The following is a 12,507-nucleotide window of genomic DNA, read 5'->3' as shown; positions in this document are numbered from 1 at the left end:
CAATAATAAGAACGTTCTCAAATCAGTTATAATTTTTTATGTTCATTACCTCATAATCTCAATTTTTTTTTTGTCTGAAAGTATATAAATTAATCTCATAGTAATTTTGTTAAAATCGGTTCAGCAGTTTAGTTTTTAAATCAAAATAATAATTAGTGTTGCCACACACTATCTTATTTACTTTTCAACAAGTTAATCATAATATACGATATGTTAATACGAGCCAACCTTTTTTTTTTAATCTAAATTAATTATTTATTCCAAATTTAACATCTTTATTTTTGTCAATACCAGACTTCCAATATCACAATTTTCTGACTTCATCTTATCAACTTAATAACGGCAAAGTACTTGAAAAAATACTTTTAAAATATACCAATAATGTACTGAGGGAAAGTATTCATTCTGATGATAACACCCGCATATTTCATATCACGTGTAGAGTGTAGAACAAGGTATGGCACTTCCCAAAATTATGCATATCAATGACACTGGGGAATAGGGTTCGAATATATCAAATGAATACAAAATTTTTGCGACAAAATATACCAAAATTTTACATGCGACCGTAATAGGTCAATTAGTCCAATTATATAAAGGTATATCTACGTTTACTAAATGCCAAATAGTTTTGTTTTATAGTTGCTAAATAATGGCATATATATGTGTATTGATTTGTCACTAAATAATAATAGTGTCCGGGACATGGTCAATTGACCAGGATAAAAAAAAAACAATTTCAATCCCAAATAGTACATTCTTATTGGTATGGTTATATATTACACAGCATTTATACAAAATTTTATACACGTTACTGTGATACATAAAATAAGATTTTACTTGTTTCCACCGAAATGCATTGACAAACTCAATATATTTGCAAGCGAAGTGTTTGCTAGAACCGTGAGTGTTACCAGTGACGATTGCCAGTATGAACCATATGGTGTGCTGTCATTACATTATATAAATTATTACTTTTCATTGTTTCAGAGTGGTACAATGGTATAACCTGAACAGAAATGCGGTGGTTCAGAAAAGGCGAGCCGCCGCGGTTGCTAGCCGTGCCGCCTGAAGCGGAAACACGCTCTGTTCGCAGATCACGAATTGGTGAGTTGGCAGCTCTCAAATATTCTTCTGAGTTTTAAAAAAAATATTATTTATTTACATAAATTATTGACATATTATATACTCATCATATACGTTGCATCTTAACGAAAATCAGTAGTGATCTTGCGCTCTGTAGCGTGTCTTAATTTGGCAGTGGTCAACAGTAGGCTTATTATGATGGTAATTTATATCGTATTTAGATAAAATAATGAGCGGTATATATAATTTATATATGTAGCTAAATCTACTTTGTTCGAAAAAAATATTATGAACATATTTTGTGCTAGTGCTTATTCAAACAACAAATTTTAAAATTTTAATTGTTTATCTAACAGTTTCTATGAATTACGAGAAAAAATATCTTAAGTGATTCCAACGGCAGCAAACAGAAAAATAAAACAATTTAAACGAGCCAATAAATTAAGGTAAAATAACTAGTATTTTTAGTACTTACTATTCATATGTTTGATAAAATCCACTATATAAATTTGGAGTCAAACATTCAATGTGCTAATAACCAAACTACTCGTAAATTCATAATCATAATCAAGCAAGCATAACAGTAAGCTGTCATTATTTTGTCAAATATAAAGCAAATAATTTTTAAGAGATTTAATTTTAACGAAATTAAAGAATGCATGGATAATGATTTAATTTTCATTCAATTTTAAGAGCTCCATGCACTCTTGTCAGTGGTAATCTTGCAACGCACCAGGATTTTCGGTGACTCTCTTTACGAATCTTGACACATACGATACGACGTCAACTTTTTTCTTAACCTGCTTGATTTAACTTCAGAAAAAAAAATGTCTGTTATTTTTCAAGCCTATTAAAAATAAGTATAGGTACGAAGATGTGAACTTTTTCTATTTATTTTAAAAATTGTAAAGAAAAGAATTGGTAAATTTATTTGAAGTGGCAATTACGAGTATATGGATATTACTTTAAATTCTCTAATAAAGATCACATACTTGTTTTGACCTTGTTCGTAATATAAATTTGTCAGCGTAATTGACCTAATATAGTTCTTGTTCCATACCTAATATGAAGGTGTTGCAAGAATCTGAAAAACTAGCAGTTTGCGCAAGCATTTCCAAACTTACTATAAGTTGTTATACTTGGCATACAAAATATGCAGATTACAGAGACTTGATGATGGATATGAGCAAAATTAAATTCTGATGTAAAAGATATACTCGTAAACTATAAAAGTGCTTGTTGAAAAATAAAAAAAAAAATCCGTCACGGTGAATATCACAAAATTTGGGAATTTGCGTCGCATTTACCCAAGCATAATTTTAATACAAATTGCGACATACCTAATCATCCCACCTACCCCTCGAATAATTTTGATAAGCCCACTGAACTCGTTAATAAAATTTACTTAAATATATTTTACACAGAAAATGGATTTCTGTTATAAAAGTAAGGTAAAAAATATTTAATGTTTTTTATTGATTGTCAGTACTTCATTTAACTGGTTAGTATCCAAATAACCTAGACATTAATCCGATGGAGGTCGATATATTGTACTCGCACAAATATTGACATTAATTTCAAAATTAATTAACAATATATTTATTCATCTATTAATACAATAAAATGTATATTAGAATTGATTCATAACAAAATCAGAAATATTAAATAAAATTTCAAAATGTTAAATATTTATCACAAGTAGCGAGTGGGTACGACATTTTCGAATCTAGTAACTAAGCTAAATCTTATAATTCAGCAGCAATTAATATAATCAGCAATCTGATAATTTCAAGACCTTTCATGATTTATTAATCGATATTGATAATTATTTGTTTAATCTAAAACTTTAAACCTTAACATCTTTAATCTAAATACCTTTGTTGATCCCATATCAATTTTGCCAATATTGAGATTGTTTTTTAAAAAAAATATAATTTAGGCCTTCTATCTTACTTACTCTGTGCCTCTTAATTTGCACTCTACCTCCAAATATATATCCTCATTGTGCTCGATAGAGGAGGCATCCCGCCACTCGTATCAAATAGCAAGGACAGGATGCGTGAACAAATGCACCTCCATCTAAAAAAAATCATAAAGTTTCAATTTGAAGTTTATTACAGTCTAGCACTATTAAAGACATTAGATGTTAATCGTATACTAAACCAAATCGCCCACTACAATAGTAATCTGAGCTTAAACTCGAATTGTGTTGGCGACCAATGAAATAAACGATGTCTTTGCCACCTACGTATTGAAATGTTCATTATTTGGTTTCCCTTTGTGCTACATAGATAAAATTTATGTAACAGTATTACTTATGAAAATTTTGTAATATATTTCTTGCGGATTTAATAAAGCCGATTTTTAAAGTCATTTAATCAGCTCCAAAAAGAAGTCCGTTATGAAAACGTACAACAAATAATATAATTTAACATACATAGTTTAAATTATAAGAACTATATAAAAATTTATATTTTGTATACTGAAGCTATGAGCCAATTTTTCTATTCTAAGTTGCATAAACAAATTATCATTAATATGCATAAAACGCATACAGAAATTATTGATAAAATTAGGAAATTATTAATTTTATCCGATAAATCTATATGTCGACCTGTGTTACAAACCTCTGACTTGTAGAAGATAAGAAAGTCTCTTAACAGTAAACAACTAGTATTCTAGGAATATAATGTAGTTACTTTAATTACTAATTAATAGTTAAAAGATATACATGCATATGAATAAAAAAATATAGTTCTTTAATTCCAGTATCGATAAACAATATAAATATTTTTAATGATAATGTTATTTCAATAAAAGCAAAAGTCATAAGTTCATCTGTAGTTCTTCATTGTTCCGTTTTATGTGTACTCGTAAATATAACTGACCTATTCTATTTACCTACTTAATTTATTTTACATTGTTGTATCGATCTCACGAGTGGATTAATTTTACATTACAGATGTGTCCCCAGTGCGCTATCCTCAAAGAAAAAGTAGCGGCAGCTCGGTGGAAACTAACTTCTACAATCTAAATGATCAGCTTATTATAGTCGAAAAATCGCCTCATCGAAAACATGCTAGCAATGGTGAGACTCCAGTCACTCGTCGTATCTCACTACAAAACGGTCCCACTTCACCCCAAGAGAATTACAACACCAGTCGCAAAAACCGTGGAGGCTCTTTGGAAAAAGAATACATGGTATATCGTGAAAAACGCAACCCATTACTCGACAAAGTAAAAAATACAAAACTATCATGTTTCAAGTCAAATGGACCTTTAAGACACGCTGAAGATGCTGCATCAACATCTGGAAGTGACTGTAGTGGATTTGGTCATATTGATGATATTAATCATTGTCGATACCCAAATAACTATCCCGAAACACACCTAGAATTAGATAACCAAAATCCTTGGGTAAAGATGGCAAATTATGACGATGATGTATTTTTTGCCAAGAGTATGACTAGTCCTGTTGAACCAAACTGGAGAGAAAATAAATCTTTCTCCAATAGAGGCGCTCGATGTTATAGCTCAGGGTCGGAGTGCGACCGCTATCATATTATACCAAAAGTAGGAGCAAAGCTTTCGAAATCAAGCGACCAAATTTTCAATGACGATTTTGAAAATTATGATGATGCGCCTGTTATTATAAAATCTCAGAAAAAGACTGATAAATATAAGATTAAAGATGAAAAAGATACAATTGGACCCAGTTCCTGCCTATCTGCTAAGTTAAGAGCAATGTCAGATAGATATTTAAAATCTACATCAACTAAAATACTATCGAAATTATATAAACAAAATGGCGATAATGAAGAAGAAGTAAACGGCAGCAACGATAATATTTTAAAGTCAAGCAGTGGAAATAAAAGTCGTAAGAAACGAGGTGGCGTCAAAGCTAAACTACGAAGTTTTTCATATGGTGCATTACCAGGTTTAGAAGAATTCCATAAAGGCCATAATTCAGTTTTTCACGATGACGTTTATCAAGTATCTTGTGATGATGAAAACGCATTAATACAAGACTGTGAAGATGCTGACTCTGGTATCCTAGTCAATGAATCTGCAGCTTCTTCTATATTCGATAGTGACAGAATCTCTTCTCGGTGCGAGAGTTCTGCTTCACATACAAACCCAGTGGTTCCTTGTCACGGTAGAAGTGTTTCGGGAGACCAAAGTTATATAAAAGCACGAACTTCTGGTAGAATGAGTAGAGATAGAAATAATTGTCCTAAACCTAGGCCACGACATACCCAAAGAGCTTTATCTTTAGACCGCAAGGAAATACTTAGGCGCATGCCAAAGAATAATAATGAACCAGAACCTCAATATTTACAACTTACTGAGAAACAAAAAATGCGTCAAAGAGATGCTAGTCGGGATTCCGGAATTCCTCCTATTCCGCCATGTAGAAAATCAGATAAGGATAAATCTAACAAAATTCAATCCGAATTCAAAGTTGTTAAAATATTAAGAAGAACTCCAACTGATGAATTAGGCATTTTTATCGCAAAAACAAAGCTCTCTGATGAAGGTCACATAGGATATCTCGTAGCTCATGTGGTGCCAGGAGGATTAGCAGAGAAGTAAGTACTGTTTAAAAAATAATTTCCTTGTTTATATTAAAAATATGAAAGTAAATTTCATTAACCTTTTGGTGCTTTAATCCCTCAACCGATCATCTTGAAATTTTACTAACTACTCAATGAAGTTACGATTACACAGAAAAAATCACAAGCATAACTAATTAAAAAATATTAGGTAAAATTAAATAGCAAAGACTCAATTTTGTCTTTGACATAAATTATATAATTAGATTTATAAAAATAATACAGTTTTCACTATATTAATGCAATTGAATTTTATGCGATATTATTTAAATTATTTTTATATTACTTTATTATTTCATAAAAGTGTTTTAATGAATGAAATTGTATAACAACGTTTCAGAGAAGGAACTCTGCGCATAGGAGATGAACTACTCAACGTCAACGGCCGCCGTCTCCGAGACCTCACCATGTCAGAAGCCAAGGAAGCGCTGAAATCTGGTTCGTCAGAAATAGACATTGTCATATGCAGACAACGTGAAAAACCACAGCCAGATGCACGCTACAGAGAGCAATCGCAACGGAACGCTATTTTGATGCGCGAAAGTTCTGTAGATTATGAAAACGCAATTATATTGGGAAAGGAAAAACGTGTGGACAAATATGACGTCAGGATAGATCGACAACGAATACAGGACGAGTCAGCGTGTAATCGCAGCGCGCTATCAACTGCGGACGAGGCGAGCGACAACGCACTCGGCGCACACTCACACTTCCTCAAAGGCCAGAACGCTAGTTACAGCAGCATGAATAACAAGCTACTCCGCCGACAAGTCGTCAGTTACGGTGGCGCTAACAAGGACGGGCTTGCACTCAGCTGTGCCGGTGATATTGTCGACGTCGATGTGCCTGACGGTGTTTCAGAACGGATTAAAGACAGGAACGATAGTGAGAACGTTACGCAGTCCCCAAATGCAGCGAACTTCTGCACGCTACCACGAAAACCGCGAGCACCGACGCACACTTATCATACCATAACATTTGAGAAGGGACAAGGGAAGAAACCACTCGGCTTCACCATTGTGGGAGGACGCGATTCACCCCGAGGTCCCCTTGGAATCTTCATAAAGAGTATCCTCCCACAAGGGCAGGCAGTCGACGACGGCCGATTAAAAGCAGGTGTGTACACATAACTGTATTTATAGATTAGATAATCATACTGATTGTAAACTTCGAGAAACGCGATTTGATAATAATAGGAAGCCGTATGGTATTCAACGAACTAATAATAACAAAGCGCATAGTATCAACTAGTGTACTATCTTAGTGCTCATTGTATTAAGAATGTGTATTATACCCTATTCGGCAGAGCTAACACTGTATACAGAGTTACAATTATTGTTAGCGTGCAATTTCGTAAACATTTATTCTAAACGCATAATGTATATGATAACACCTTAATATCAAGAATAACACTGATAATACATATGAATTAATATATGTTCCTATAAATTATAATAACTACCAACATTATGACAATAATAGTATCATAAACAGCACAGCAAAGTTATTTAATACATTATTATTGATGTTCATGGTTGGCTTATTAATATCTGCATTAGTACAAATTATCACACATTACGTAAATATGTATAAGTGCTTGATATACAATGTAGTATAATAGCCTAATAAATTGTATACTTACGCGAAAAAGAAATGACGTTACAAATAGACAATGGATTACAATAAACAATGAATTACTAAAATTATGTAGAATAATAATACAAAATGAAAGAAATAAAAAATAAATTTATTTACATACCTAATGTATCAATATTATAACTGACTCGTATAAAACGACGTAGATTAGTATGTGTATATAAATGGTGTTACAGTGACATTAATATGTAGGTATTATATTGTAGATAAATAATTATTTATGCATATTGTTAGTAATAGACTTTTTAACAATAAGTAATAAATTCAATTTATTGCAATAATTAATTTTTTTATCGTATAAATGATGATGAAGTCTATAATGGGGATAGCGAAAGCATAAATAGCTTGATCACTATATATGTTTCGAAATAGACTATTTCTTAGTATTTAAAATTTTTTTTAGGCAAAGCTCTCAGTGCACGACAAGAATAGAATTTTGTATAAATGTTTCACATATACTTACGTATATATGACACATGACCTTAGATTTTATAAATAGAGTGTTAGCATACAAATGCTTCGGGAAAAGCAGATCAACTTTTTTATACAATTTTGCGTGATAAATAGTTATGTGTTTCCTTTACAACTTGTATTTTTATTTTTATTTTCTTATAATTTTTGCATCTATATAATGCGTAAAAACTAATTTTATTTATTAAATAATTATAGATAAATTGTGTGCGTAAGTATATAGAACACTAATTATAAAAAGAGTCAGCTAATTGGTATATAAGGTGACAAAAAGTTGACCCGATGTTGAGACTCGATACTCTATCTACATAATCTAAACACGTGACGTACATATATATAAAACATGTGCGCAAAAAAATTAATGATATTTTCTAGTCAAGAGTTATAGACAATGTTAAGAGCAAGACAATTAGAATTAAAACACTGGAATAACTAAAATTAGATAATGAATCCTGTTAGACAATTAGATTAGCGTTTACAATTCCTTAAGTCGTTAATTATACTCGTAACTATTTTACGTTGAATATAGTTTCAAATCTTCTGGTAACTTCCAATCTTCTGGTCACTCATAGCTATGACTATGATAAAACTAACTCTTCACTTAATCAACGCCTATTGTATTAAGACAACGAAGTACAAAATTCTTTTTATTTTTCAGGAGACGAGGTGTTAGCGGTAAATGGACAAGCGTGCCATGAGTTAGCTCATGTAGAAGCTCTCGCCCTTTTTAAAGCCGTCCGCAATGGAGCTATTGAATTGAGAATATGTAGGAGAGTTAAGAATGCACAGTAAGTATTCTATAATAGTAAAGTCTATGGAAGATGCAATTGCTTATCTTACTAATATAAGAAGAATAGTAATTGGATGATGTATATTTAAATAACAAATGGTATGAGCGGTTTTAATAAAACCAATAGAAACTAAAGCAATAATTTTTAGATATTTTTTCTGTTTATTTAGAATTGGTTTAAATGAAAAAAGAAAAAAAAAACATACAAGAACACCAACAATGATAAACGCATGTATATTTGTGGCTGTGCTAATTAAAAAGAATTTAAAAAAATATTTCTTTACGAATTAAATATATTCGTAAATGACTATATTAAATAACAAAAAAGCACTACTAACTTACAGCCGCGTCATTGCACAAGCCAAAACGCTAAATATAGCAAAATTTATGTCCAGGAAGTTACTTTCGAACGTACTTTATTAAAAATAGTTTTTACATATAAAAGAAGATAATTGATTCCTTACAGCCAAAGCAGCAAAGAATTATTCAAAAAAAAAAATAATAATAACTCTAATTATTGAAAATGTAAGAAAAATTATCATTGTAGTTAATACTTCTGTAATAATGTTTTCTCCTTAATTTCAGATCTACCAAAGCTAAATCATGCACGGACCTACTGAATGACGAAGAATAAAGTTGTAATTTATGTTACAGAATTAATTTAACTACGCATGTCCATATGGCCATATTATTAGGACACAAATATATAACAAATTTGTAATTTCATGTTGAAAATGTGACTCGTTGTACTCGTTAATGCAAAGCTTTTTTTTTGTACCATAAATTAAAAATGTGAAGTGAATAATTTTTGTCACATTACATATTAATATTCTATAATGTAGAATCTGCTGTAAAGTAGCTATTGGATTATCAAAATAAATTATATTCACTAAATATATATTCGAAACAAAATATCCTACTCGGAAATTTAAAAAAATATCACCTTTTGTTAATTGTTATTCGATAAGATTCGAACCCGCATATCTTAGATATCCATGCCAAATGCGTTTATTGTTAACTCATGGAAATTATTACCACCATATCGGATGGACAGCTGGAAGATGCGGGTTCGAATTCTGAAAGACCAGGTTGTCGAATAGAATTTGATAAATCGAAGGATAATTTATTTTTCAATAGAATATTCACGGAACAATAGTAGTCGAATGTATATTTTAATTGATTTATCTTTACTAATACATATTGTTTTAGATTATAAAATCTAAGAGATTCTTTCAAAATGTACTTTATGAGTAATCATTTTTGATAATTGCCATATTATTGCATAAAATAAGCATAGTTGATTTATATGCGCTATGTTTATACATAGTATAATATATAAGTCAACTATGTATGTTATATATGTATATACACACAGGTGACTTTGATCCATGTTTATTTGGGAATAATCATCATTTATACCGTTACAAGGATATATTTTATATATTTTTTTAATTTCTGCTTTACCTTAATAAAAGGATTCTAATGATGTCAATTTGGATCTTTATAATGAATCTTATTCCTATTACTATATAAAATATGTATGGAAACTTAAGTACAAAATACTTTATCCTTGTAGAAAATTTGATCTAAGTGATAATAGTTACCTATACATATGGCAAATACCCTGTCTAATTCATTTGTATCTATGTCCACAAACTATGTGCTTACATGTAATAGTACATTTTAAAAGATTGTGATTTACACAGTCTAATCTCAACACATTTAATATAACGATGAACAAAATAGTCTGATGATTCTTTTTGCGTGCCATTTGTTTATCTACTTGTGCACTTATCTGTTATTCTTCTAAAATATCTACAATAACAAAGCTGTACCTGACTTTTCTTTTCATTTTTATGTCAAAGCTCAATTTAGTACTCGTAAATACCCAAATTGTAGGCTGATTTTTGCCGCAATCGAATTGGAGTCAAATCGAAATTACGTCAAAATAAGTCATTGTTAATTTGACGTATATCTGAATGACGACATACCTATATAAGGTAAGACAACTTAAATTTTACGTTTATTTTCATAACGTTTATTTGACGCCCATATGATATAATATCGATTTGATCCCGATTCTAATGCGTCAAAAGTCATCCTGCTAATAATTATCCCAAAGATAACAATTAGGTATTTGTGTATTTTTTAAGCATTTCCTATAATTATCTCTATTGTGTTTGAAATAAAAAAAAAAAAAAAACTTGATATAATAACTATTATAGATTTTATAATCTAATGTAAGTAGGTTGCGTGTAGAATTTTGTTTGTGGACTGTTTATGTCCTAAAAGCCATAGCAATATTTGGAATTAATAATGTTATAAACTACGTATGTGTTAGACTGTCTATTTAGAATGGATTTGTATTTTTGCAATGTGCAATAAGAATTGTTAATTTTAATAATTTTAGTAATAGGAAATTAGGGGATGATCTGTCCACTGTGATAGTTTATAATTGAATGTAAGAATGACTTATTATTTGAGTAATGTTTATAATAATTTTGGATTAGCATTGAAAAAAAGCAGATGAATGGTTATGGATATTTTAATTCTTTTCAATGTATAAACACACGTAATTATTTATAATAATATAGTCCGCGTATATGGTTTTAGCATGTTTTCTAATAGATGGAGGGAAATTGCATGACAAATTTTGTAGTTATTTGTTAATAATGTTAATAGCAAATCGTGAAATGTAAAATAAACATTTAAATTTGACTTGTGCTCATGTAACTATTAAATAGATTTCTCTGTCGGTCTGTTGTACCAGTCTGTCAGATGAAGTTCGTAATTGAATAAAAGATTGTGTCATTTTGTAGAAATAAAAATTTAATTTTTGAGAAAATTGCACTGACACGAGTCCCTAATCCTATTTCTTAATTTAAAATTGTAATCTTTTAGATAAAGTGTTGAATTACAAACTATCAAGAAACGGTTTAAAATAGTACTGATTCAACTGTATAATAAAATTAGATTCATTCTGGTCGCGGTATAGATTAATATTATGAAGTACTCATACTATAAACAGAAAAAAATTGATTGTTTGTGTGTTTGTTTATAGTGTGCATAATACATAGCTTTGATGTTACTATACTTTTTCTATGTAAATGATAAAACTTTGCATAGAAAATTAACAGTAACTCAACTTAGGGGCCTACGGGGATGAGAATTTTTACGAAGGATAGAGTTTCAGATATGCAATAAACGCGGGTGGGTTATACAAGTACATTGCAGTAAAATTCTGTATTCTTTTTAACAAATATTAAAATATGCAACGGATTGTCTCTATCGTCTACATCTTTTATTTGTCAGATAATTATCATTTTTATAAGAAAAATGGATATAAATATTGAGTTATACTGATTTTTTCTTACAAAAATGACTAGCATGTATCGTTTATATAAGAATCACAAAGAATTTAACAATTTTATCAATCAATTTTGTCTTGTACTATATATTATTATAAGAATATGTAAGAAATTAATATTCCTAGGTACTTAATGTAATTATAATTTGTACCTAAATTGTGAATTATTTTAAATAAAAGTCTAGCAGTTTATTATACATATCAATCTATTGTAATTAAATAGCTATCGTAAATTCATTATTGTTAGATATTAATAAAATAAATAATTAAATACTATACGTGTTTTTAAATGTCCGAAAGTCGTAATACAACCTATTTGTGCCTCGCACTAAAAGGTAATAAATGCCCTCTCTCTGTATACTGCCTTTGCGTGCCTAACAAAGCACGAAACCAGTAAATATTTTTTTTATAGATTCAAACACGAATTCAAAAATTCAGAGATTTAATTAGTTTTTATTTTTTTACCTTGCTAATAGATACATTTTAGATTTCTGTTTTGTAATCCCACTAGTGACATCTTAATA

General features: G+C 30.1%; 1 protein-coding gene across 3 annotated transcripts in view; it reads left to right on the top strand.

Annotated features, from left to right (window-relative positions):
* The window catches only part of LOC113518498 (uncharacterized), a 66,378-nt gene extending 54,122 nt beyond the window's left edge, over positions 1 to 12,256 (top strand). For all 3 annotated transcript variants that reach the window (XM_026903460.3, XM_026903459.3, XM_026903458.3), the window contains 5 exons: positions 991 to 1,107; positions 4,049 to 5,675; positions 6,040 to 6,815; positions 8,485 to 8,614; positions 9,202 to 12,256. In XM_026903460.3, coding sequence (XP_026759261.2) covers positions 1,020 to 1,107; positions 4,049 to 5,675; positions 6,040 to 6,815; positions 8,485 to 8,614; positions 9,202 to 9,250 — 2,670 coding nt within the window. In that variant the 5' untranslated portion in view covers positions 991 to 1,019 and the 3' untranslated portion in view covers positions 9,251 to 12,256. The remainder of the gene's footprint in view (positions 1 to 990; positions 1,108 to 4,048; positions 5,676 to 6,039; positions 6,816 to 8,484; positions 8,615 to 9,201) is intronic.
* Positions 12,257 to 12,507: the final 251 nt, after the last annotated feature.

Source organism: Galleria mellonella, unplaced genomic scaffold (genome assembly GCF_026898425.1).
Source record: "Galleria mellonella isolate WM207_F2 unplaced genomic scaffold, CSIRO_AGI_GalMel_v1 utg132, whole genome shotgun sequence".
Classification (NCBI taxonomy): Eukaryota; Metazoa; Arthropoda; class Insecta; order Lepidoptera; family Pyralidae; genus Galleria; species Galleria mellonella.
Note: the sequence above shows the minus strand (reverse complement) of the source record. Positions and strands in the feature narration are given on the sequence as shown.